The sequence below is a fragment of the Scyliorhinus canicula genome, chromosome 17 (genome assembly GCF_902713615.1).
Source record: "Scyliorhinus canicula chromosome 17, sScyCan1.1, whole genome shotgun sequence".
NCBI classification, from domain to species: Eukaryota; Metazoa; Chordata; class Chondrichthyes; order Carcharhiniformes; family Scyliorhinidae; genus Scyliorhinus; species Scyliorhinus canicula.
The window spans coordinates 30,969,920-30,996,976 of record NC_052162.1 but is presented as its reverse complement, the minus strand read 5'-3'; the positions used below and the strand labels follow the sequence as shown (position 1 = coordinate 30,996,976).

Genomic DNA, 27,057 nt, shown 5'->3' with positions numbered 1-27,057 from the left:
TCCGACAAACTATAGCAATACTTCATGTCTCCCGATCCTCCTCCCAACAGTTAGAAGCTGTATCCCAAATGCTTTTTTTCTCAGTGTTCAGCTTCATGGCAGGTCACTAGATTCTGTTCCCCAGACATGCAACTATCCCCAATTCCCCCCTTCATCTGAAACCTTATCCCCCCTTTCATCTGAAACCTTATAAGGCCTCATACCACCCAAATCCCCCTTGAAAACATCTCTGTGCTCTATCAACCCCCTCTATCAAAATCTACTTAAGTAATTGGTCCAATCATTCTCCTTCTCAAATTCATTTGGACATGCCCTCGCAGCGCCCCAGGGACCCGGGTTCAATTCCGGCCTTGGGTGACTGTTTGTGTGGAGTTTGCATATTCTTCTCGTGTCTGCATGGGTTTCCTCCCACAGTCCAAAGATGTGCAGGTTAGGTAGGGTTATGAAGAGAAGGTAGGGTATTGGGCCTAGGTAGGGAGACTCGGTAGGCCAAATGGCCTCCTTCGGCACTGTAGGGATACTATGGGATCTCTCGACTGATGAGATTCGCTGCAGTATTTAACCCTTTGGCTATCATTTTCTGTTGATAATTCAAAATATGAATTGTTCTGAAATGTGACAGAACTGTCAATTATAAAAATGTAGAAAACAGAATCACAGATGACTTGAGCATCGACAGGTAATTCCACCAGAGGAAGAATCATAAGCAAGTCTACACATGCATAATTTACAACAGGGTTCCATGGATGGGGTTCTGGGCAGGGACCCTGACTTAGTCCCTTTCTTTTCGTCCACTCCTATTCTGTCAGCATTTCAAGGAAACATCATGCTTGTTGACAAGATTATAAGAGAACAGCCAGTGATTTCATGAGATGAATAAAGGGGAGTAAATTGGAAGTGAACACCTGCACCCCATCGATTAGTGTTTCCACTTCCTTCTCTCTCCCCAACTTTTACAAATTCAGAGCTGAAAAGTAACTTCCAACTAATAAAAAAAATTAAATCAAAGCTATCAGAATTAATTTGAACCAATAGAAATTGGATAGACTGATCATGTGCATGTCTTCCATACCATATTTGTATGCTTAAAAGTGCAGCTCTAAAAAACAACACATTAAAAAAAAAAGTCTATACTTTCATTACTAATGATATTAACCTTGCAAACTGAAATATTTGACTCAAAAGTTTTTTGTGAAGTACAAGTTACTAAAACGGCGAAACTTACCGGGATTGGCATAGAGAAAGGCACTGGTGTGTTTTGACAATACATATGCAAAGGCACTGGTATGAAGACTGGCACAGGGATGGGCACCACAATCAGTTGTGGTTTCCATTCCTCCTCTGAAACAGAAAATTAGCATATTTAACAAAAACAATTTCAATTTAAGTATTGTATTTTGCTTGCAGATTTACAAAATAATTCACAACTTTTTTTCACTACAGGACAGCACGGTGGCGCAGTGGGTTAGCCCTGCAGCCTCACGGCGCCGAGGTCCCAGGTTCGATCCCGGCTCTGGGTCACTGTGTGTGGAGTTTGCACATTCTCCCCGTGTTTGCGTGGGTTTCGCCACCACAACCCAAAGATGTGCAGGGTAGGTGGATTGGCCACACTAAATTGCCCCTTAATTGAAAAAAATTAATTGGGTACTCTAAATTTATTTATTTTTTAAAAAACTTTTTCTCACTACTGGGAAACGTTTTAACTGATTTTTAAAGATCTTAATTTACAAAATGTCCTCAGTGAAGCAATCAATCTGTTGAAGAACCTCCTGTTGCTCCAAATAAGGACTTTAATGTCAGGTGGCGCCTTCGTCTGATACAGCAAGACCTTGGACGAAGTATTACCGACAAGCACTCATCTTTTTACAAGCATCCTTATAAATGAATTACGAGGCCATTTCATAGGACGTTGAACATTAACCACAATGTTGAAGTGGAGTCAAAAATAGCCAAGACAAAATAAGAATGGCAGGTTTCGTTCTTTAAATGACATCACAGACAACCAACAGTTTCATGATGCCTTTTATTGATTCCAGTTTATTATTTAAAGATTTATTTTTAAACTGAAGTTATTCTAAAGTTGTCACAGCTGGATTTGAACTCTGGGTTACTTGTCTGACAACATCACCAATATACTTCCCAACCCTGATGTGGCCCTGCCAAACTTGGTGATGGATGGTTAAGCTAGGTCTATGGCAGATATGTTTTTAAAGATTTGTTCATGGGCTAAGCCAGCATTTATTGCCCGTCCCTAATTGCCCTCGAGGGGGAAGTTAACAGTCAACCACATGGCTGTTGGTCTGGAGTCACATGTAGGCCAGACCAGGTAAGGACAGCAGATTTCCTTCCCTAAACAACATTAGTGAACCAGATGGGTTTTGACGACAATCAAAATGATCATTAGACTTTTAATTCCAGGTTGTACTTCGAGAGCAAAGATACTGATCACACCAAAATGTACGACTGGGAAGAATTTACATGATCCAGGTATTCATCACTTCTTAATCGATACTTTACCACAAGTGCTCAACATTAGGCATACTAACACCACTTAGTATCTTGGAAACATCTGTAATGTTCCTTAACATCTACGTTCACTGGCTGTAGCAGTAGCACACAACAAAGATATCTTAATTCCACTTAATATCTTGGATGTATCTATAACATTTCTTCACATCCACCTTCACTGGCTATTGTCACAGCACAAAGCAAAGGAGATAGGGAAGTCAACAATAACAATTATGTAATCCAAATATCTTCAGTATGACAAGCAACTTAAGTGTTGATTAACGGCCGTATGATTTTCTGCAGCCTTTTAAATGGTTTTGACAATTAAAAACAAGAAATGCACAGGTTAAGTACCGCTAGCTGTGCTTCTCTTCATCCTAATCATTTACCTGTTTGACATCCTTTGGACTTCATTTCAGGTTTACAGGAGATGCCCTTATTCTGAGTCAAGGGTTTACACAGTATAGCCTTATTCTTCAGTGTCACAGGAGGTGGAGATGGCGGCGAAGGTGGTGGTGGCGGTGGAGGTGGTGGTTGTTTTGATGACCGAGTCTGTACTGATGCCTAATAAGGAACATTTTAAAATTAGAAACATACAGGGCAGTTATCACATTACTGGAAGAATGAATCTTGAACAAACTATTTTAGCCCAGGTGGATTAATGCATGTGAAATGGCATCATGCAGACAACCAAGTTTCTAAGTTGAATTCTTGTATGTACAGAGACAGTCAATCTCAGGTACGAAGGAGTGGGACCACACACGCACGCACATGGTTCTGTTTGAATTACTATCCATGCTGAAGAGTAGCTGCAAGGTCATCGCAAGAGTTGACGGAAGTAGGGGCTGTGCTGCTGCACCACCCTCCCAACAATTGTCCAGGTTTGCATATGAACAATGATCACTGGACAATCACATGAATGAACTCCATGATGAATTTAGCAGGAATAAAATGGGGCTAAGAGGGGGGGAAAAGTACATTAGATGATGAAAAGTCTTTTTCAAAGAATACATGAAATGTCACAAGAAATTATATTAACAAATCACAAGGCGATGATTGAAAGCAACATATTCAACATTCTGAATCCCACTCTAGAATTGTTTTTCTACTTGGGTTCTTCTTTGAACACAGTGACCCACAATTTCAAAATACTTCAGTAAGTAACGTGCTGCATCTGATTTCCTGCCCAGCCAACCAAAATACTGCTCCTATTTCAGGGCTAAATAAAAATGATTATTTTATAACTGATCCTGGTGGCCCAATTTCATAACTGAAGCATACACCTATTTTATCGATAGTCATCCTACAGCTGTATGCATGAAATGTAATTTGTTCCTGCGCTTCTCCCCTCTTTGATTTTTATCTCCTTGATGGAAAGGATCTCAAACTCAAAATGTAGTTTAAGTCCTTTCCCAAGACCAATGAGCATCCCATTTGACACAGTAGACAGAAGAGGACCACAAACCCCCTCACCCGTCTGTTATTACTCCAGTTTTCTACTTCCACAAGAGGCCAGCAAAACAAATGTTTGAAGGGATATCATTTTTGAAAAAGGACTCAAATGAAAACCGCAAACAAAGGAAGGTACTCTGTGATTAAGTACCTGTGAATATTTGTATATACTCACAAAATTACCTTCCACTTCATTTAAAATAATATTTCTGAGTATAAATACACAGAGTCTAAGATTTTCAGTTCAATTTCACCTTTCCCGTCCTCGGATCATGCTTATGTGCAAGAGACTCCCAATAAAAGCAGTTAATGCTTTACAAGCTGAAATACGAACAAAATATGCTTAAATACACAGTTCTGATGAAGAGTCAAATCTGAAACTTTACCTATTTTTCTCTTTCAGATGTTGAATGGCCTGCTGTACGTTTCCAGCATTTTTTTTGTTTTTATTTCAGAAATTCAGCATTCACACTGCTTTTTACCAATGCTTTGCTGATTAACTCCTTAATAAATAAAAGTTATATAAAATAAATGGTTAATAATGGGTTTGAAGGTAGGATAAGCACAAAGATAAATCAAATGCTCCATGGAACAGAGAGTTTCTTGCAGTGGCAGGATTGTGGAGGGTGGCTGGCTATTTATGAACGAGTAATACAAATACCAGGTAGAAAGTGTGGAGTTTTGTTCAACTATCATTGGAGACCATACAATATTTTGCAGAACTTTCCCTCATTACAATCCATCACAGGACAGATTGTACACAGTCTGTGGAGGAAGTGAGCTTGATAAGCCATAAAGCCTTTTCCTGTTCATTGCTTTCTTACATTTGTTTGTATCCACATGATTATGTATTCTTACACAAAACCAGAAACAAAATTTTACAGTCTGCAGAGTAACACAAAGCAAAAAGAAAAATAAAGGATTACGACATAGGTGATTTAAAAATGATAAAATTGCAATTTGCTGACCTTTGATGACATGTTCAATATGCCTGAAGTGTACAAAGTGCATCCAATTTCCATGGCAAATTTTCGCTAATTCAGAAACTTTTTCTTTAAAAGTTATGAATGGAATATGGATGCACTTACCTCAGACATTCAAGAGTTCAAACTCTCAACTGTTCAGCTAGCACCCGGAGCATGGGAGGAAGCACACTGAATGTGGAGTTAAAATGGTTAAAAAAAAAACACTTCAATCCACTCCTGTGGTAGGTGGAAGATCATTCAAAACAAAAAACTTTACTTACTTCAAATTGCGTGGGAGAGGGAGTCGGAGAGGGAGTCGGAGACGTCGCATTCTTAGACTCCTGCGCCTCATCTGCAAACAAAAGACACAGATTGTTTGAAACAAACTGAGCCGATGTTTGTGACTGTGCACGTTTGAGAGTGTGCACATTTGTGGGTGTGCATGTTGTTTTTTTTTTCCAAAACTCATCCACATAATGTGGAAGTCATTTGAGGTCACTACTGCACATCTCTGTACTTGCACTAGTTTGCGCAAGGCGTGCAACATTTGCACGGCATACTACCAATCACAGTTTCTGGGATAAAACACATATGCCAATTATCATTTTCAAAATACATACGTGCTCATTACATGTTTTAAGCATTACTAAATGCAGAGTAAAGTATTTTTGAAATATTGGTAGCTGAATGAACAATGTAAAAAGGACTATGGGGCGCACACTGATATCTGGGATGTGGATTTGAAGACAGCTCAGATCAACAGGATTAAAAGGTCACATCCTTGAGCCACCTTACACACGTCTGGTACAGTCCAACCAAATACCTGCCAGACATTAGCTCACTGAATAAAACCAGAGTCTAATAATGTAGCTATACACTGAGATTTAATTGGGGCAGAGAGGAATGTGATTTTAATTGGAACTAACTAAGGCCATACAAACACCTTGGAGATTGCATTCACTCCCTTTACTGCCATCCTTCATCTGATCAACAGAACAGAAGAAACAATTTTACCACTTAGGCAGACTGGAAACACTAAAATCAATAAAGACATTTAACTAAAATATTTCATCCATTTCAAACTTGTACTTGGCTAAAAGTCATCGCAATGGACATGTCCAAAATTGAGTCCAAGAATGGGGCAGTGGGTTTTTTTTGCTGATGATAATTGACAAATATCTGAAAATAGTTGTAACTAAAAAAAAAGGCGGCACAATTTGGTGAAAAAGTTATTTTGTGTCTCGATACAATTTTAGAAATTCATCAATAGCCCACTCAAAATCCAACCAAGCGTATTAAACATATTCCTTTATCATATTTTGAAAGATGTTACCAATAAAAGCTAATAGTCACAAGGTAATTTGAAGGCTTTTCTTCCCTGTCCAATCTACAAAATACTTGCATGTCTTGTGTCTTAAAGTATGATTTTCAGTTACTTGCCCTGATTCCAGACTCCAGACAATCCATGCATAAATCAAATGCTCCTGCCTAATTCTCCAAGCAAAGAAACAACGAGGAGCAGCTTCGGCATGTCCACACTGACTCATACCAACTTTTACAATTGCACCATAGAAAACATGCCATCTGGCTGCATCACAGTCTGGAATGGCAAGTGCTCGGCCAAAGACCGTAAGAAACCTCAGAGAGTCATGAAAACAGCCCAGTCCATCACACAAACCTGCCTACCCATCCATTGACTCTATCTACGCCTCTCGCTGCCTTGGGAAAGCGGGCAGCATAATCAAAGACCCCTCTCACCTGGGTTATTCACTCTTAGAACTTCTTCCATCGGACAGGAGATACAAAAGTATGAGACCACGCGCAAACAGATTCAAAAACAATCTCTTCCCCTCTGTTACCCAAGCTCCTAAAACGACCCTCTTATGGACTGATCTGATGAATACCACACTCCTGTATGCTTCACCCGATGCCAGTGTCTATGTATTTACCTTGTGTTGTCCTATTATGTATTTTCTTTTTATTTTATTTTCATGTACTAAATTATCTGTTTGAGCGGCTCAGAGAAAAATACTTTTACCCCCCCACTGTAACTCGGTACACGTGACAATAAACAAATCCAATCCAATAAACAAATCCAAAGAGTTTTGTGTGCAAAATCATGTCAATAGCAACTGATACGAATGAAAGACTAATTAAATCAGGAGATGCACAACATATGGAGGGCAAGAGAAGCATCTTTTCATATCACTATTTGCCTGGTTATGCAGAAAAATAATTCTCTCTGCTTATTTCCCATTCTTTCACCTTTCCAGACGAGTCATGAACCGTGCAAGACAAATCAGATAATAATCTTACATTGCCTTACAGTACATTATTAAAGTGCTTCATTTATTCATGAGTAGCACAGAAGGCAGGAATGTCAAATGTTTCAGGTGGTACCCAAAATCATGGAAGTGATGCATTAAAAAATTAAAATAGCACCATAACACAGTTAAATTATACCATCGATCCAACTCCAATCTGGCATTATTAACAAATTAGGTGGGAGGTGGTGGTGGTTCCTGATGCCAGTGCTTCATATGACTGATTAAATCTGCTTCCGCATTCAAGCCATTTGGCTTAAAAACTGAAGTTATATTGGGTTTTACTTTACTGCCCGTTACAGGAAAATAGCATGTTTGCATTTAAATTATGTGCAGGTCACGAAGATTTGGGAAATGCCAGTTATACCAACATTTATAGGAGTCATTCATTTGCTTATCAGTCAGCTTAGTATTAAGCGATTTAACTGCATCTAAGCTTTAACCACAACATATTCTTTCATTTACATTTAAAATCTTGAACAGGATGCAGAACTGACTGAAGACTTTTAAATATAGATGCTGCAAATGGTATAATTTACAGTATGTACATTTTGTCAGTATCCACTGATTAGAAATTTAACTGAAATAGACATATTAATGTTGTGGTTGCAACAGGTCAGAGGCGTTGGAATTTCTGGTGAAGTAGCTTACCTCCTGACTAACTCACTTCCTAATTCTCCAAAGCTTATCCACCATCAGGAATGTGCTTGAATACTTGCCTGGATGATTGGCACCCCTTCCATCACCTTAAATATTCACTTCCTTCATTATCACTTTCTGTAGGGCAGCACGGTGGTGCAGTGGTTAGCTCTGCTGCCACACGGTGCCGAGAATCCAGGTTCAATCCCGGCCCAGTGTCACTGTCTGTGTGGAGTTTGCACATTCGCCCCATGGCTGCGTGGGTCTCAATGTGTAGCGTAGGTGGATTAGCCACACTAAATTTGCCCCTAATTGTAAAAGAGTTGGATCCTCTAAATTTACTTATTTAAAAAAAATTATCACATTCTGTAGTAACAGTGTGCCATATACAAGGCACATGGCAGCAACCCGCCAAGGCTCTTTCAAGAGCATCATCCAAACCCATGACCTCTACCCCAAGAAGGACAAGGACAGCAGATGCATGGACCCACCGTCACCTGGAAGGTCACCTCCAAGCCACACAATGGTAATACATCACCCTTTCTTCACTGTCACTGGATCAAAATCCTGGAACTCCATCCTTAACAGAACCATAGCTATACCTACAAAAGATGGACTGCAAAGGACCAAATAAAATGACTCAATTCCTTCAAGAGTATTTATGGATAGGCAACAAATGCTGGCCTTGCCAGTGAGACTCATTTCATGAAATAATTTTTACAAATATCACATCTCTTCACCACAACCAAATTATTGACTGCTGTCCAAATGTAGCATTACTGCATTGCTCCACAAATTTATCATTTCCCAGAAGCAAGCAGTACAAAAGCCCCTTCACTGAGAAACCATCTCTGAATTGCCACATAATCTTAAACATAGCAATGCAATTATCTACACACTTAATATGTTCCTCTAACATTTCACTTCTCCATAACTTAGTTCTGCAATGGAACAGAAAGTATTTTACTTCACAACCTTCACTAATCCAGTGCGTCTAGATTGAGAGGATATATCATGGATGTGATTAGTTATTACTACACTCATTTAGCATCTTGATCCTAATATGCCAGCACAGAAGAAGAAAATTATACTTCAGTATTCCAGAACGACTACCAATGTCACACTCGTAGCCATCAGTACCTCACCCGAGAGCTCGACAACTCAAAACATTCTCCCTCAACATCACCCAACTCTGGAAGGATAAAATCCAAGACAATTCTGGTTATTTTTCCACAAGTGGATAATACGAAAACTCACATGGCCCATGATACACATAACTGAAATCCCAGTTAGTAAGACAAACACAATGTGTGAAGCACAGTAGCACAAGTGGATAAACTGGGTGCTCCGATTTCTTCCCACAGTCCAAAGACGTGCAGGTTAGGCGGATTGGCCATGATAAAATTGCCCTTAGTGACCAAAAAGGTTAAGAGGAATTATTGGGTTACGGGGATAGGGTGAAAGTGAAGGCTTAAGTGGGTCAGTGTAGACTCGATGGGCCGAATGGCCTCCTTCTGCACTGTATGTTCTACATGTTCTATGTAATAACGTTGAAATAATTCAGTGATTTTGACTCAGACTGCATTGCTCTGCTGGACGGACATCAATCTCGGTCTTAATTCAATGTCATTTAAATCTACAATTTCGATTTTTATTTATTTCCAAAGTTGCGTTGAAGCTGTCATTTGTTCCAAGACAAGTGGTCATCCAAACTCTGGAATAAAGGCAAATTTTGCGCTCATCTCCAATTATTCTTCTAGATATTATAGGAATATAACGCAGCACAAAATAACATAAAATGCTGTGTTAGACAGCATGCTGATCCACATCGAGAAATATATGCAAACATTTTGGGAATCGTTCATTAGGAAGATAGAACATAGAACATAGAACAGTACAGCACAGAGCAGGCCCTTCGGCCCTCGATGTTGTGCCGAGCAATGATCACCCTACTTAAACCCACGTAACCCGTATACCCGTAACCCAACAATCCCCCCATTAACCTTACACTACGGGCAATTTAGCATGGCCAATCCACCTAACCCGCACATCTTTGGACTGTGGGAGGAAACCGGAGCACCCGGAGGAAACCCACGCACACACAGGGAGGACGTGCAGACTCCACACAGACAGCGACCCAGCCGGGAATCGAACCTGGGACCCTGGAGCTGTGAAGCATTGATGCTAACCACCATGCTACCGTGAGGCCCCGAACAGTTAACAGAGATATATCTTAGAATTTACAGTGCAGAAGGAGGCCATTCAGTACCGGGAGGAAATCCACGCAGACACTGGGAGAACACGCAGGCTCTGCACAGACAGTGACCCAAGCCAGGAATCGAACCTAGGACCATGGAGCTGTGAAACAACTGTGCTAACCACTATGCTACCGTGCCGCCCAAGATCCTGATGGAGGGTTTATACCTGAAATTCTGATCGAGGGTTTATACCTGAAACGCTGATTTATCTTGAACCAAATAATGCCTGGCATTTGGAGTTTTCTTTAAGCTCGTAAGCTGCATACCTCCTCAAAAGCTCTCCACTTGTGCTAATGTTATGACTTCTACGCAGGGAGTTGAACCAGCATGCGCACACCTAATGGAAAGCTCGAATCATAAATAACATTAAATAAAAGACTTCAACTTCTGGATGAAACATTAAAACACCCAAGGCCTTGAAACTAAACTATGGTGTGACAATGAAAATGCACAAAACATCTCAGTCCTCAGCAAAGGTCTCAAAATGTTCTGAAGGACTTTGCAAACACACAATATATGAAAAGCATCACTTTACTTCAATTCAATGGCAGCATTCTCATCTCGAGTTGGAAAATCACAAATTCAAATTCCACTTCTTCAACTTCTCAGCACACAATCAATGTTTACATCTCCAATTAAGTAATACTACATTATTGGAAGCACTATGTTTGGATGAAACATTAAACCAAGGTTTGCCAGCTCTGCCTGCTCATGCAATAAATCCTATGGTAATATTAATTTTCCAACTGGGCTGGCCAATATTTAGCCACAAATCAGCACCACCAAAAGAAAATGACCAATTAAATGTCTCATTGTTCTTTGTGGTGCCTGGCTACGGTCAAATTGCTTGCTACGAGAATAATAAACTACATTTCAAAGAAGTAATTCCGGGACAATGTGGTAAAATCTTACGGTCCTGAAATGCCTGCATACTTACAAGTTTATTTTTCCACCCACAGTGAATGACTGGTTCATTCCTCAGTGCCATGCCTCGATCAGTCAAGCTGCCTGGTTCAAATTTCCAAACAACGGTTGGCACTTAACAGTCACCAGAAACCGATGCAATCTTCATGGCAACACCTCTACCACAGTCCACTTGTCAACCAATTAGCACTCTCGTCTCATCTAGTACAAATTGATGTTTCCTTTACATTTGGAATCTTGTAAATCGTCCTGACGAGTGCAAGCCAAAAAAAATCTTTTTTCTAGCAATGTTCAGGTTCTGCACTACCAAATGACTATTTGAAAGGAAAGTTGTATTACTGGATGAAATAATTCTTGCATCTATCTATTACTCAAAACAAATGTATGTTTATAACCTACACAAAGATTAATCTCACAAACCTATTCTGTTTCATCCAGTATCCAATAGTTAGAATATCGGACTGCAATACTGTAGATAACTGATATGAAATGTTGCAAGTGAATGAAGAATTACCTACAATGATAAGATTACTGCAAGTTACAAAGATGCACAGACGTCAGCTGATAATCTAAGATTAGAGCTCGCAAACACCAGCTAAGAATAGTGAAGTGGCCACACCCCAATGGTTGCTATGAAATGGCTAACAGATCAATAACTATAGAAAAGGCACCATTTGATATCTTGGTGCAATTTGCTGTACTAGTATATCACGTCCACTGCCTACAACATGCGGCTTTCTCTACCCACTTACTGTTGAGTAGACTTTCGGGTCCCTTCTGCGTCGCTAGATTGGGCTGGTTTTGCTGACTGTAGAAGCGCAAGAGGCACTGCTGGTTGCAGAAGTGTTTAATTTCCCCGCGCCAGTGTACCGTTTCCAGAAGCTTGCCCTGACGTTTGCAGGCATGGCATCTGGCTACCTGAAGGACACAGTGAACAATTAGGAAGCAGTCACCTTCCGCATCCAAACAAACATGTTGCACAAGGCAGGTCACAGCTGTTAACACACAGATTGGAACGAGAAAAAGGCCATTCAATCCATCAAGCTTGTTCCTTCCACAAACAGTGTACAATCTGCCCTATCGTGGGCTCAAGCATGTTTATTTTATGAGCTGAGGGAAAGTTCTGCAAAATTTCTCCCTACTCCCAAGAAGGTTGAACATGCCTCCACAATATCTATCCAGAGTCACTCAAACCTGGCCGGTTTCTCTCCGCAGTTGACATTTTCTGGTCCCAGCAGCACAGGAACCATTGTGTTCCATGGAGCATTCGATGATCTGTGTCTGGACCTATTTCTATAATCTTACATCGCATTCCTAGCCAGATACTTATCCAGCCTTTTTTTTTTTGATGGAGGTCGACACCATTAACTGCTTTTGCCAGGAGTCTGTTCCACAGATCCATTGCTCTGTGAGGAAGGGGGGGACAAAGTAAGATTTGTCGCCAAGTCTGAATGACAAGATGGTGAAATTCAATGTCCTAAATACAACATCATCTGTAAGAAAATATCCGTGCCTCTGTTTAAGGCTGGCTGCATAATCCAGGTTCACAATGTGCCTGTGGAAAAACAGCGGAAGATATATTTTTTTTGTAAACCGCCAAGGTAGCTAATGTAAGGACATGTAATATCACAACAGATTTTGACTATGAACAATGAGTACTTTTACTTTCTTTCAAATTTCCTTTTACACAGTAGTAAAACATTTTTAAAATAGGCATTGCATCATGGTCTCATCACCTGGTGCCATAATACCTTTCGAAGTTATCTAGCCACAAGTTTGTCCTTTGGTTCTTCAGTCAAGCAGAATCTCCCAGAGCAATCCTCCAAGTCACTTGCATTTTCACTGATATACTGACAGTAGAAGTGACTTGGGAGGAACTCACTGGCTCAACTATTTCATCAAAATATTTGACAGCAGAGGCAGCCATTCCCCCCCCCCACCCCCAAGTTCGTTGGCAGACTTTCTGAAATAAATTAATTAGCCCTAATTCCCTGCTCTACAACATCTTATTAATTTTTCACCTCATAGCTTTTAAGCACTTACTTTTTAAAAAACAAACATCTTAACCTTTTGTCACAAAAAAAAATGGCCCATAGCAAAGTTTGATTATTCTCACATTTTCCTGTTTTTCTGGTCCACTCTCAAACTCGAATTCTTAGTGTACCATTTCTGAATACCCCTCCAGGGAGTTGGCATCTATCCTCAAATACAGCACCCAATACTGGAAACATTATTCTAATTGCAGCATAACCAATGATTATTGTAATTTTACACAAAAAGCTAGGAGTTTGATTGCCGTTTGTTTTCCAAAGGTCAAATCAACTTGTTCTATCTGCATTGCCAACCTCCAAAGCATGTTTTTTTCTTGTCCTTCCCAGACAAAGTAATCTCATAATTGCATAAAATGTCATCAGACAGTTATCTGCCAATGGTGCGAAGGAATTCCTTCTGTGCTGTAAACTCCATGACTCAGTTCCATTGGCATATTGTGGCGACCTCCATACAAATTAATCGCACCTAATTTTGTACTTTCCATATTTTGATGTTGTAGTTCCTGTACTTGCATTCAGGTCTCAAATATTATAAATAAATAGTACAAGAACCACTACAATGTTCTTCAACGCTATGAACCTTGGTTTTATCAACATATCTATCTGGCATAACTTCAACACTCAAGACCGACCATCACTGGCCAGAGCTGCTGCTTCTTCTCAGACTTTTCTCAGCAATCTAGGATTCAAGACAGCAAGATCTATATTTACCCAATCTAATGGCTCTAACTACTCTACTCATATCCCGCATTACACGCTCTGAAAGCCAAAGGACTAATTTAGTCTTTATGCCATTCCTTCATCCACTATTTTGTGACTATGACATGAATTCATGCTTATAAAACTGTTGCTGGCCAGCCGAATACTTTTCTTAACTTTTTATATTTCCTAAACTAGGATTCATGTTTTAATTCTACATCTGCAACTTTTATTTCTCTATTCATTGAAGAAACTTTAGCCTTTTCTCCAGTTCCTTTATTACTTCTGGTATTGCATTTAGGTTATACCCAAAACCTCCCATTGCCACCATTTCCCCACAATCCAAGACTAATTTTCCCACCAATTTATCTGGGCTCATTCCTTTCTATATTGTTGAAACGTAGTTCAAAAAGTCATTACTTTTCTTTTGAACTGTTGTTCTCCATATCAGTGTATGCCAAGGAGATTGGGGTGGAAAAGAGAAATGACAAGGTATAAAAATATATTTATATCACAAGAATTATAGGGGGAAAGAGAAACAGTATGAAAATCTCTCAACACTTCACTCTACAGTGAAACACAGAATGAGAGCTGCAGTATTTTGAATGCTTGAACAAATAAAACGACTTTTCATTTATCAAAAGGCAGAGGTAACAAAAGGTTAGAACAATGTAGACATTTTAATTTCAAACCTACTGCATTAGAATTATTTTTATTCAAAGTTCTTGGTAGGCTGTTCATTTTTCAAATTTCATACCTTATCGATCCCTCTGAAGTCTCAGCAGCCAATGCTGCCTGGTGTGGTGAGAGCCACACAAAAGATGAAGATGACACATCAACCTACAGTCCGAAGTAAATTGGCCGATATTTTCAGGTCAGTTATGGGTCGACATTTGCACATGACTCTTTTCCCCCAGTAGGTGGAAATAAAACATCGCCCAAACTGAATTATTGATTACAGGCTTCTAGTCTACAGGGTAAAGCCCTGAAGTTCGTCAGCTCACAGGTGAAAGAGGAGGAGAAAAAAAAAGGTGTGAGGCTGAATGCAAGAGCCATAAACTAATGATACGCAACTTCCTACTGACCTTGAAGTACCACAATAGGTATTTGCTTTTGCATTCCTCCCCACAGAAATCCCATGTATTTCCATCCAGCTCTTTGGTCACTGCCCTCTGACAGGTCTGGGAACAGTAAGCACACGTGATGCAGCACAAGCCCAGGTTTTTGGTAAAGTCCTGCTTATAAAGAAGTACACAACCTGCAGACAATGCACAGGAAGAAAGAATATTAACGTAGGCCAAGAATAATGCAGCAAATCAATTACACCCAAAGGCACTGACGAAACCAATCTCCTAGTTTTTATAGGGAAAACACTCTTTTGCAACGTTATCTTCTCCTCTCTGGATTCTCATTGGAAATGCCATCATCTTTGCATTGAAGGTAGGTGGCCTGTTCCCAAGCCTCCAACAGCACTCCACAGAACTGACAATTAAGATGCGAACAAAACAAAAATATAGTATTGCGAAAGCATGAAGTGAACCCATCGAACATGTCGATGCTACAACCAAGAAAGCACAACAGCGCCTATACTCAGGAAACTAAGGAAATTTGGTATGTCCACATTGACTCTGACCAATATTTACAGATGCTCCATAGAAAGCATCCTGTGTGGCTGCATCACAGCCTGGTATGGCAACTGCTGGGCCCAAGACCATAAGAAACTTCAGAGAGTCGTGAACACAGCCCAGTCCATCACACAAATCTGCCTTCCCATCCATTGACTCTATCTACACCTGCCGCTGCCTTGGAAAGCGAGCAGCATAATCAATGACTCCTCCCCCCTGGGTATTCACCTCTTCAACTTCGTCCATCGAGCAGGAGATACAAAAGTCTGAGAACACGCACTAACAGATTCTAAAGCAGCTTCTTCCCCGCTGTTACCAACTCCTGAATGACCATCTTATGGACTGATCTGGATCTTTCACCCATCTTCTCTACTGAGTAGCACTACACTCCACATGCTCACCCGACACCTGTGCCTATGTATTTACATTGTGTATTTATATATGCCCTATGTTTTTCCCGTGTATGGAATGATCTGTCTGGACTATATGCAGAACAATACTTTTCACTGTATTTCAGTACACATGACAATAAAACAAATACTTTGGGTCACAAAAGATGAACAAAAAGGCATGCCCATTCCCTCACCAACAAAACAGCTCAAGAACAAGCTCTTTCATATCAGTGGCATTGCCACAGTAGTCTGCAAACAAGAGAATAGGTTGGTTGGGATGAGAAGTGCCTCCATTTATATGAGCAAAGACAGATCCTGTCTACTTTGTTGGCATACCTCTCATTTGATAAACTGATAAGTATTTACCACATAGAACACAAGTGTAGTCTAGCAAAATGCTTTGTTACAACCAGACAATGACCATTCATATTTGCACATCTTGACACTAGCAGCCAGTGCCACACATGATCTAATTTTGGTCGCATAAAATGGCACATAAACAGTGTGCAGCACTGCCTACATAAAATATGATAACACTTCCAAACAGAATTGTAGCACATCAGTTTCCCCAAATCTCAGAGAAATAGTTATACTGTGGATGTGGAGGACATTCATGAATGAATGAGACAACTTAAATCATGGCAATCTTCTTTAGACAAAGGCACAATACACCACTTAATAGTTCACTGTGAAATAATTTCATATCAAGCAATGAAGCTGCCTTCTTTCTGTGTTCCACTTAACGATTACTGCACATGGCTCTGCTAACTCCAAGACTATGAGAAGATTCATGCTAATCAAATGCGTCCATCTACATTGAATTTTGAAATAATGCCCCTTTAACTCAGGGAATAAAATTCTAAACACGCTCCGTTTTAACCAATTTTGACCTTTTTCTGCAGCATTTAAGTCCAGTGTGACTTCTTCCCCAAACTGATGAGGAATGGAGATGCAAAAATTAGCTTCCACTCTGGGATTATGGGAGTGAGATGAGTGAAAGCAATCAGCAAAGCTTCCTGATCCTAAAGTCAGCTCATGATTAGTAGGATCATGTGCAGACATTGAATGAGCAAAGGATCAGGCAGAGTTGTGAATCTCTACAGACAGCTGAAAGATTAGCAATACTTGCGCTCCTCAAACACAGCTGAATAATTGGCAGTCACTCACCGATAGAGAACAGAACTCCAATTTATGCATTTTTAAAAAATAAATGTGTGGGGTAGAAAATGGAGGGGTTAGTGTTCAACAAAACATTACACTTCACAAAGTTTGACTGAACTTCAGAAAGTGGGCTGGGAGCTGTGCAACCTGGAAAAAATGGCTAGATAGAAACTACATAGTCAGCCATGAAGATCTCTTCTGAATCAGGATGCTTTAGCTCAGTATAGATCGAGTACCCTTTCTCCGTAAATTTAAAAACGGAACACATCCAAATACTAATTCTTTTGAACGTCATCGACTTTTAATGCAAGAAGTCTGTGACCCGAGCCAACATGACCCAAGCTGACACGAACCTCGTCAACTGCACCTGACTTTTTGCGCAAAAAGTCTAGTTGTTTGCTTGCATTGTTCACCTTGCAATTTCTACCTGCACTGTTTAATTTGCGAACCCTCTCCTACAAGCAGAATCACTGAAGGTACCACAGATGGGAAATTATAGCAACCTTGTATTTATTATTCAGTGGCACATCTTACTTTTCTAGCCATTTTATTTTTTTGGACTACAGCTATCCTAGGCCATTGTAATGCTTCGGCCCAAAAGTGATACCCAGAAACCAAAAATTAGCTGAAATCTGAGAATCACTCAATTCTAAGGGTTGCGAATGACGTATACTTTTGTGAAGCGAGGGAGTCTGACTAGTTTCTTTAAAATCTTTTTATTCAGCAAATAATATTACTGACACGAGGTCCAGCACACCTCACCAGGTCCTCGCTCCTCGTCAGCCCCACACTTGCTGAATTTTTAGGGCTACCTGGCCCTAAGTGGGGGAGCACCAATGAACAATGGGAAACAATCATTTCCAGCTGGATGTGTCCAATGCACCACCTGTAGCAGTTAGTTCAGAATACCGGACGACATTAAAGAAAATACCTGACTGTAGTTCTTTTTCTTTGCGGCTAAATAAGTTATCCAACTGCAGCACTATCAAGTCGGTATGCAACACAGTTCGCTGAATTTTTACAACTAAGGCTATGTCAACAATCGTGGAATGAAACTTGGAGGCGATGATGCTCAAAAAAGTCAGCAGACTGAAAAGGTTGAGGAACAAAATTAGAGATAGGTGCAACAAGGTCACAAACAGGGCTGACGGCAAGGATGAGGATTGGAAGGGGGACTAAGTCTGCAAGGATAGGAGTGACGGGTGAATTGAAGTGTGAAACAAGATGCAGGACAATTGAGCTTTGAACGAGATGGAGAACGGGAAGGCAGTGGAACAAGCTTAATAAAATGATCTTTACAGATGACAAAAGGATGGCTAAAGGTTTCAGTGATGAATGGCTATACTGTATTAAGACTTTTTCTTTTTAATAAGAGCAGTGACTAAGTAGTAATGATATTCAGTGCACTGCCTGAAAGTGTGGTCAAAGATTCAATAACTTTCAAAAGGCAATTAGATTATTATTTGAAGGGGAAAGATTTGCAGAGCTATAGAGAAAGAACAAGAGAATAATCTCAGGGCTAGCCGAGGTATGATGGGCCAATTGCGTCATGCGGCATCCCTCTCGTGATTCCAAGGTGTGAGCTCTGTTTGGGACAGAAAAATTCACTGATTATACAGGCTAGGACATGGGATTTTAAGTCGAGTTCAGGATTAAATTGGAACCCAAGGAGCTGAATGGCACGACACAGTCAGAATGAGTGGCCCGGATGGTGGATGGCGCCGGTGAGCAACAAGGGAACAGCTTGCAGTAGGGACTGCAAACAGCCGTTTAGTCTTTCTGATGCTCAGTTGCAAAGTGCTGACACCAATCACCCATGCAAGTGAATCCAAGCATAGTTTCTTGAAAGAAGCCAGATATGATAGTGCAGGAATGTAAAATAAAAGCTGTTTATTTGTGAGACACCTCTACGGGGAGCCCTTTCTGCACATACTCAGCTGACGGCATTTTAACAAAAATGTATTCAATACAGACGAACAATAAAGCTCAAGTTATCCATTTTTCCCGGGTCACTGTCCGTGTGGAGTTTGCACATTCTCCCAGTGTCTGTGTTGGTCTCACCCCCACAACCCAAAGATGTGCAGGGCAGGTGAACCGGGCATGCTAGATTGCCCTTTGATTGGAAATAAATTAAATTGGGTATTTATTTTATAAATTATCAATGTTTAAGTCTATGTGGCACTGAACCATTTCTATGATTTTGTATCTATTGTATCCACTATTTATTTAACAACCACCCTCCGTAAATCATGCTTCTGACAATTCAGTAAACAAAGATATAAAATCAGGAAATATCAGTCCCATGTGCAGGACTGAGGTTTAGTTTAAATTATTTCAACAAATATATCGTCCCAAATGTGGGATGCAAAATTATAACCCTGGGATAAGAGTCCCATAATATACCAATTGATCTACCTAACCTGTGTTGTAATTGAAAATATGGAAAGATGTGTCATTTGAAACATGGAAGTCTGGCAATATCTGGTTTGAGAGGATACAGGGAAAGATCCCACAAAGGGTTAACAGCAGCTGCAAAGAGTAGGATTATAAAATGCAGATTCCTTCTCCCAAACAAACAAAACAGGAATTTTGTATGAAGCTAAAAACAATGGCTCACACCTTCATTGAAAGTAACTATCTTAGTAAGCATCTGGAAAAGCAAGGATGACGGTTTCAGTTGAGGTAAGTGATAAATGTAAACCTTTCAAGTTATAACCAAGCGGATTTTTAGCATTACGCTAAAAGCAATGTTTCACACCTTCATTGAAATTAACTCTCTTAGGAAGCAGCTGGAAAGGAAAGGATGAGGTTCAGTTGAATTTGGTGACAATTCTAGGTGTGAAATTCTGCTAACACCAGGTAAATTAAAAGAAAATTGGAGACTATCAGTCTCCGAGAAACATAATTTAAAGCCAAAATCAAAGTCAAAATTATGAGCAGAGGACACAATTGGAAAATAAAACTATAGAAATGACAGGAATTAAAAGTAACACCTCTTGAAACCAAAGCATTTTTGAATATTACAAAGGAACTTTGAACATCACAAAGGAAACAATGTAATCATAGACCTGAGAGGTGAGGTCATGTCAAAATGAATACTTAGTTGTATTAGAATGTTTAGATCAAAGATACTTTTTATAATCAAAGTGAAATAATAGTTACTTTACAATAAAGTCATAAAAACGTAATGACTGTTAGAAAGAGAATATAAACCCAGAGACCAGAGCAGGAACTACCAGAACTCAGAGAGAAGGAACAAGAGAAGCAAGCAGAGTTAGCTTACAGCCAGCTTGGTCATGGGAAAGATAAGACATAGCAGCTAAGCTAAAACAGCTAATATATCTAAGGAAGACTAGAATTTAAAGAGGAGGCAGAGTCAGCTCAGAGATTGCCAGCAGAGCCAGCTCTCACAGCTCGGTACATGGGAAAGATAGGACATAGCAACCGAGCTCACCAGCGAATACATCTAAAGAAGACCAAATTTTAAAAAGAAGATTGATTGTCAAGTTGGGCCTGAAGGTCCTTCAACCAACCAGAAGGATCCAGAAGCAAGATCTTTTTACCTTTCTGTAAATAAAGTGATTGAAGCTTTTAAAAGAAAAAATATAATAAAATAACTTAATTTAACCTGAAACAGTGGTTATTCCCAAGTATACGTTACTTACTTTGCAATGCGGGACCTAGGATCGATGCTACTAAGTGCTAAGTAGATGAAATCTTCGGTGAAGGTATGGGTTATACCAGGGGAATAACTTGAAAATATAGCTTGACCTGAATAGCACCCACCGAAGCCTGCATCGGAATCAGGGAATGAGAATCCCTGTTCACCGTTTAGAATGTCGGCCCTTTTTGGTGTAGGGGGAATTCTAAGAATAGTGGTGAGTTTTCAACTACAGTGTAGAAACTCCCTGCACAAAGCCTCAACACACTAGGTCTAGCCCAAGGTCTATAACCTCCATTTCAAATTCTATCCAGGTAGATCAGTGGGACCTACAGAAAGGATTTAAAGCCAGTGAAGTGCAAACTGTATGCATAGAGTAAGTCTGTTGCAGTATCGTTCTGAATATTTTAAACAGGATCCAAATCCAGCTGTCGTGCACCAAGGCCTAAGGAGCAGCTGCACATGGTCCAGTAGCTGTAATGAAGGCAGAATGCGTGTGCAATCATACCTGACACCTTTCTAGTCAGTGAGTTACAGTGCAAAAAAACAAAAAATGCTGCCTTTGGACTAGAGTCGAGCAAAAGCAGTTTGCTGGAGCTGACCATTGGAGGAAAGAGTGGGATCAATGAAAATAGTGTGATAAGTACCAGAGAGAGGGACAGAAATAGGAGGCAATGTCACAATTTTGAATCTTGGAGAAGAGATCACAGGTGGATTGATAATTGGATGTTGAGATTTTGGATGGAGGTGACTGATGACACCCATTTTAAATCGAGAGACACTCAGTTGGTGAGAAAGTGGAGCATTGATGTCCTTTCGGGAAGGAAATATGCATTCCTCACCAGATCTGGCGTCATGTGACTCCAGATCCAAAGCAATCCAGTCTTAAATGCCCGCTGAATGAAATGGCCGAACAAGCCACTCACCTGTATCGAAACCGCAACAAAGTCTAAAGCAAAAGAAACCGGACGGAACATACTGCATCGACCTTGGCGCTAGAAACGACAAGCCCAGTCCTGTGACCCTGCAACGTCCTCCTAACTAACATAGAATCATACAGTACAGAAGAGGCCCTTCGGCCCATCTAACCTGCAACTACATCTAATCTGCATTTAATCAACACTTATCCCACTTCCCAGCACTGGAGGGTGTCAAGGGCACACGAGATGGGTCTCAAAGGTTTGAATAGAAACTATATATAAATAGGCAGTTGACAGAAGGTCAGAACCATAGGGTGAGCGTTTGAGATGAGAAATTCGAGATAAAGGCACCAGCATAGATGCTCTCAAACTTGAAAATGATTTTTTTTTTAAAAATATCAAGAAACCGTTACATTTTGTATTGGAGGTATGGGTTTGAGGTGCTGCATAAGATAAATGTCTTGGGTTGTCCTGGCCCTCAGAGAAGAATTTGGTTTTCTGGGTGACAAGAACAAGGCACTATATGTGTGCCTGATTAGGGAACTGGCTTCATAGAGCAATTATGATCCAGCGGAAGATGGGGTGAGAGAGATTTGGTGAGAATGAGGATAATGAAGGCAGAAATGAGGGCGTGTGCAATTAAATCATGTAAAGGAACTGTTATCTTTGGTATGGGGTCTTTCACACCATTGTTTTAGGACGACATTTATCAATTATTTTTCTGCATATGACTCCTCAATTCATTTGATATCATACCTTCACTGCAGAAATTCTTTTCTACTCCTGAAAATTTAATCTTCTCATGTAGTATTTTCTCCTGTTTGCAATATTCACAGATGGACACAACACCATGCAGCCTTTTATAATCTTCACAGCATACTTTGCAACAGAACTGCCGAACGCTGCCCTAAAAAAGATAAAGTGAAAAAGGTAAACATCCCGTCTCTAAGAACAAAATTGCCGTCTTCTCCCACTAATTAAAAATGCAATTTCTGTTTTCAGTTTGTTTCTTTTGAGAATTTTTTTTTTTTAAACCAGAGAACAAAACATTCTAATCTATTTCCAGTTATCCAAATGTGGAAAAATCCAGGCAGACATATTGTCTGTTTGGAAACTCAATTGCTGCGACAAGAGGGCCAGAGCACAGCCCATTGCTGTTTTGTAAAATATTAAAATAAAGCATCCTGTATCTAGCAAAAGATTAATTTTCCTCCCCAAAACACACTGTTTTGATTCAGTTTGGCTCAGTGGTAAGTTCCTACCCAAGCTGGAAGTTTATGTTTCAAATCAGGAATTCAACAGATAGCCAGGGCTGACACACAATTTCAGTCCTGAGTGAATGCTGTCATTTCAGAGGTTTGTTTTTCCAGATAAATGCTAAACTAAGACAATATTTCATCAGTGCATAATAAGGAAAAACGATCTGCTATTCTGCCCAACATTCAATCCTCAACTAACATTTCATAGCAGATTAGTTGGTTCTTCATCTGCTATTGTGGGTCTTCAGTGTTTAAAAAATAGCTACACTTGTGGGTGGTGCAGTGGTTAGCACTGCTGCCTCACTGCACCAAGGACCCAGGTTCGATCCGGCTCCGGGTCACTGTCCATGTGGAATTTGCACATTATCCCCGTGTCTGCTGGGTCTCATCCCCACAACCCAAAGATTTGCAGAGTAGGTGAATTGGTCATGCTAAATTACCTCGTAATTTGAAAAAACAATTGGGTACTCCAAATTTATAAAGGAAATATAGCTACACTTACCTACAAGGCCACAGTAAAATTCCAGAAAAAAGGAATCAGAAACAGCAGAGCAATCTGAAACAACCGGAGGCTATAAAGGCTTTTTACACACAAATACAAGTTCCTTTTCATTCAGGCTTCCCTGGCTATGCTGTATTTACAAGGGAACGTACTGCCAGGTCCTCTCGATCATTTGTCTTTGTTTTTTGCTGGCCAGCAGGAGTCACACAGGGCAAGATCTTCTGGCTGTTCATGCCTGCTGCTGGGAAACCCTATTGACAGAGATGGGACAGGGCCGCCTCCACCACTGAGGAATAAAGCTAATATTTTTATTTTTAAAACTGTTGTGAATTTAAATAGACCTTCTATACAAGTTCTCTAAAAAATAATCCAAGAGTAGCCAGAAACTGATGAACTTTCTCTCTGCTTTAATATTGGGATGAGAATATCACAGACGAGTATTCACAGCTGCGAGTGTAAACCAAGGTACAGTGGCATCGCATTGCTCAAACATTTGAGGACCTAATTTACATTCCATTTTTCTAATTAAAACCCAATGTCTCAGCATGCCCAATTGTAATATTTTGATGTTCACTCACTCGAAAGCCAATACTTACTTATTCTCATTTCTTTCTGACTATTCTGATATCCTTTTCATGTTTTACTAGCTTCATCAGAACATGTTTCAGTCTTTCACTTCTTGCAAAAATGAAAGTCTTTCCACCATGACTGAGTGAATATTTGGCAAGATTAAACTTGGCCAGTGAGGAGGTCCTGTGGTGCAGTTGGTAGAATCCTTTCCTTCCAGCTAGAAGCTTCAATATTGAATCCCACTCCAGGAATTGATGGCCACAAAAGGTGCATTCACAACGTGGCAAAACAGGTACCTATGAATCCTTCCAAAACTCTATTGCAGGCAAAAAGACAGGAGACACCCCTGCTCAGCCATGCTTGATGCAGTGTCAACCCTCCAGCTATAGCTTCTGGTGACAGACTGGTGATCTGTGCCAGGAAAAACTAGCTACAAAAACAGACTTAACATGTTCCTTATAGGTTACCTGCATCATGAGACACATGAAGTTCCCATGTCCAAGCTCAACTTGGCCAATTAGAAGACAACCTCCACACAAAAGGATAATAAACACAGACGGGTGTGTGATATCACCCATTTTTAACTCAGACTTATTTATTCCCCAACATTACGTAGCAAGAGTATACAAACAAATGATCAATGCTCTCACCTGCCAATCCAGTATTCTGGCTTTCCCATTGAAGATATTGTGGCAGTATGTGCAGTCAGTTGTATGCTGCCTTCAGGGCTGGATTGCTGCAAGGACAGTTTTTCAAAATGAACAGAAATATAAAATGACAACAAATTACACACATGCTTGGAGGAACATTATTTATGAATCACAAGTCTAATTATTGTCATGTCTGACAAATCTGTTTGAATTCTTGAGGAGGCAACAAGAAAGTAAGACGAAGGAGATACATTTAGATTTCCAGAAGGTCTTTGACAAGGTGCCGTACAGGAGGTTGCAAATAAGTTAAAAGCCTATGGTGTTACGAGTAAGATACAGGCATGGATAGAGGATTGGCTGACTGGCAGGGAGTCAGGATAAAGGGGTCTTTTTCAGGATGGCAGCCGGTGACTTGTGGTGTGCTCAGGGGTTGGTGCTGGGACCACAACTTTATAATATAACTAATGATCTGGAATAAGGAACTGAGCGCACTGTTGCTACGTTTGCAGATGATTCAAAGATATGCAGAGGGACAGGTAGCATTGAGGAAATAAGGGGAAGCAGCGGAGAGTGGGCAAAGAAGTAGAAGATGGAATACAATGTGAAAAAGTGTGAGGTTATGCACGGTGGTGGAAGAATGGAAGCAAAGACTATTTTCTTAATGGAAAAGACTTAGGAAATCAGAAGCACAAGGGACTTGGGAGTCAGAGTTCAGATTCAAGGTTAACGTGCAGGTTCAGTTGGCAGTTAGGAAGACCTGTTACACGGTTGGGCATGTCAGCATTCACATTAATGGTGGAACCTGATGGGGAGGGAGGTGGTATTTGCACTATGTTTATATTTTCATGGACAGTGTTTATATTGCTGCTGTTACAATGCCAAAAAAAACCTCAATAAATTGTTTATTAAAAAAAAAGGGAATGTGAGACTTCCGGTGGCGGCGATGACGTAGGAAGCCACACATTTGGGAGCCACACATTGGGACTTTTCGGCTCTTTTTGGAGCCCAAAACGGAAATTTTTCGACGTCTCCCGGTGGGAGAAGGTGTGCTGATCGACTTTCCCTGCAGTCCATGACTCGAACTCGGAGTGGAAAGGGGGAAAAAACAGCAGCAGCTCCGCAGAAAAAGCGGGAGAAGGAATCCAAGATGGCGGCCGGCGGAGCTCCAGATGAGTGGAAGCAGTGAGCCCTGGAGCAACAAGCTGCTCTCCTGCGCTGTTTTGCAGACTTCAAGGCTGAGGTACTGAGCTCTCTGCAGGAAACGAACTGAAGGCTCTCGGAGATTCGGACGACCCAGGGTGCTGCCATCAAGGAACTGCAGACGCAGGCCACTGAACGAGAGGAAGAGGCCGGGATCCTCGTGAGTAAGGTGGAGGGACACGAGGCGCTCCACAAGAAGTGGCAGGAACGCTTCGAGGAGCTTGATCACCGCATGAGGCGGAGAAATCTGCGGATCTTGGGCCTTGCGGAGGGGCTGGAGGGGTCGGACCTGACAACCTACGTGGCTACGATGCTGAACTCGCTAGTGGGGGCCGGGTCTTTCCATTTGCCCTTGGAGCTGGAGGGAGCACACAGAGTACAGGCCAGGAGGCCTAAGGAGAATGAACCCCCGCATGCGGTGCTGGTGAGGTTCCACCGGTCCAGTGATCGGGAGTGTGTGCTGCGCTGGGCCAAGAAGGTGAAGAGTAGCAATTGGGAGAATGGGGTAGTACGGATCTACCAGGATTGGAGTGCGGAGGTGGCTAAGCGGCGGTCCGGGTTTAATCGGACGAAAGAGGTGCTTTACAAGAAAAAGATAAAGTTCGGAATGTTGCAGCCTGCGCGCCTGTGGGTAACTTATTCGGACTGGCATTATTATTTCGATTCCCCGGAGGAGGCGTGGGCCTTCGTGCGGACGGAGAAACTGGACTTGAACTAGGGGTTGGGGGTTGCGGGGTCGGTTGTAATACTTTATTGCTGGATTCTGCTGTTGTTGTGTTCTCTTTTTTGTACTTTTGCAATTTTGATATGGTTATTTATGGGGGTGTTGTTCTGTTCTTTTTTTTTTGCTGTGGGGCATTGTTTGAGTTTTGTATCTTGCGGGGAGGGTTGGGGGGGTTTGTTGTATTCTATGTCGGGTTGGGGTATGGATGGGGCTGGTATTGGAGCTGCGTCAGAGGGTGGGTGGGCAGTGCAGAAAGCGCGGGCTTCCTCTTGGTTTCCGCGCTGCGGGGCTGGGGGGTGGAGACGATGACGGGGGGAGGCGGGGCCTTAACTAGTTCTTCCCCGCGCTGGAGCGGTGCCTGGAGGAGGGATAGATTGGGGGATGATCCCACTTGGGGAGGGGTCGGGTTATTGGCGGGAGTTTCCGGGGTCAGAAGTTAACTGACCCACGGAAGACAATGGAGACGGTTCGCGGCTAGGAGGGTCCTAGCCTGGGGGGGGAGAAAGGGAATCCGGGTTGCTGCTGGTAGGGTCAGGAAGGAGCTAGTGGGGGCCGGGGGGACAGAGTTGAGGT

General features: G+C 41.2%; 1 protein-coding gene across 1 annotated transcript in view; it reads right to left on the bottom strand.

Moving 5' to 3' along the window:
• LOC119952453 (zinc finger MYM-type protein 3-like) overlaps nt 1-27,057 on the bottom strand; it is a 138,205-nt gene that overhangs the window by 48,944 nt on the left and 62,204 nt on the right. The window contains 8 exon segments of the mRNA XM_038776229.1: nt 1,226-1,341; nt 2,898-3,072; nt 5,207-5,277; nt 11,823-11,988; nt 14,906-15,078; nt 22,336-22,486; nt 24,561-24,607; nt 24,610-24,646. Coding sequence (XP_038632157.1) covers nt 1,226-1,341; nt 2,898-3,072; nt 5,207-5,277; nt 11,823-11,988; nt 14,906-15,078; nt 22,336-22,486; nt 24,561-24,607; nt 24,610-24,646 — 936 coding nt within the window.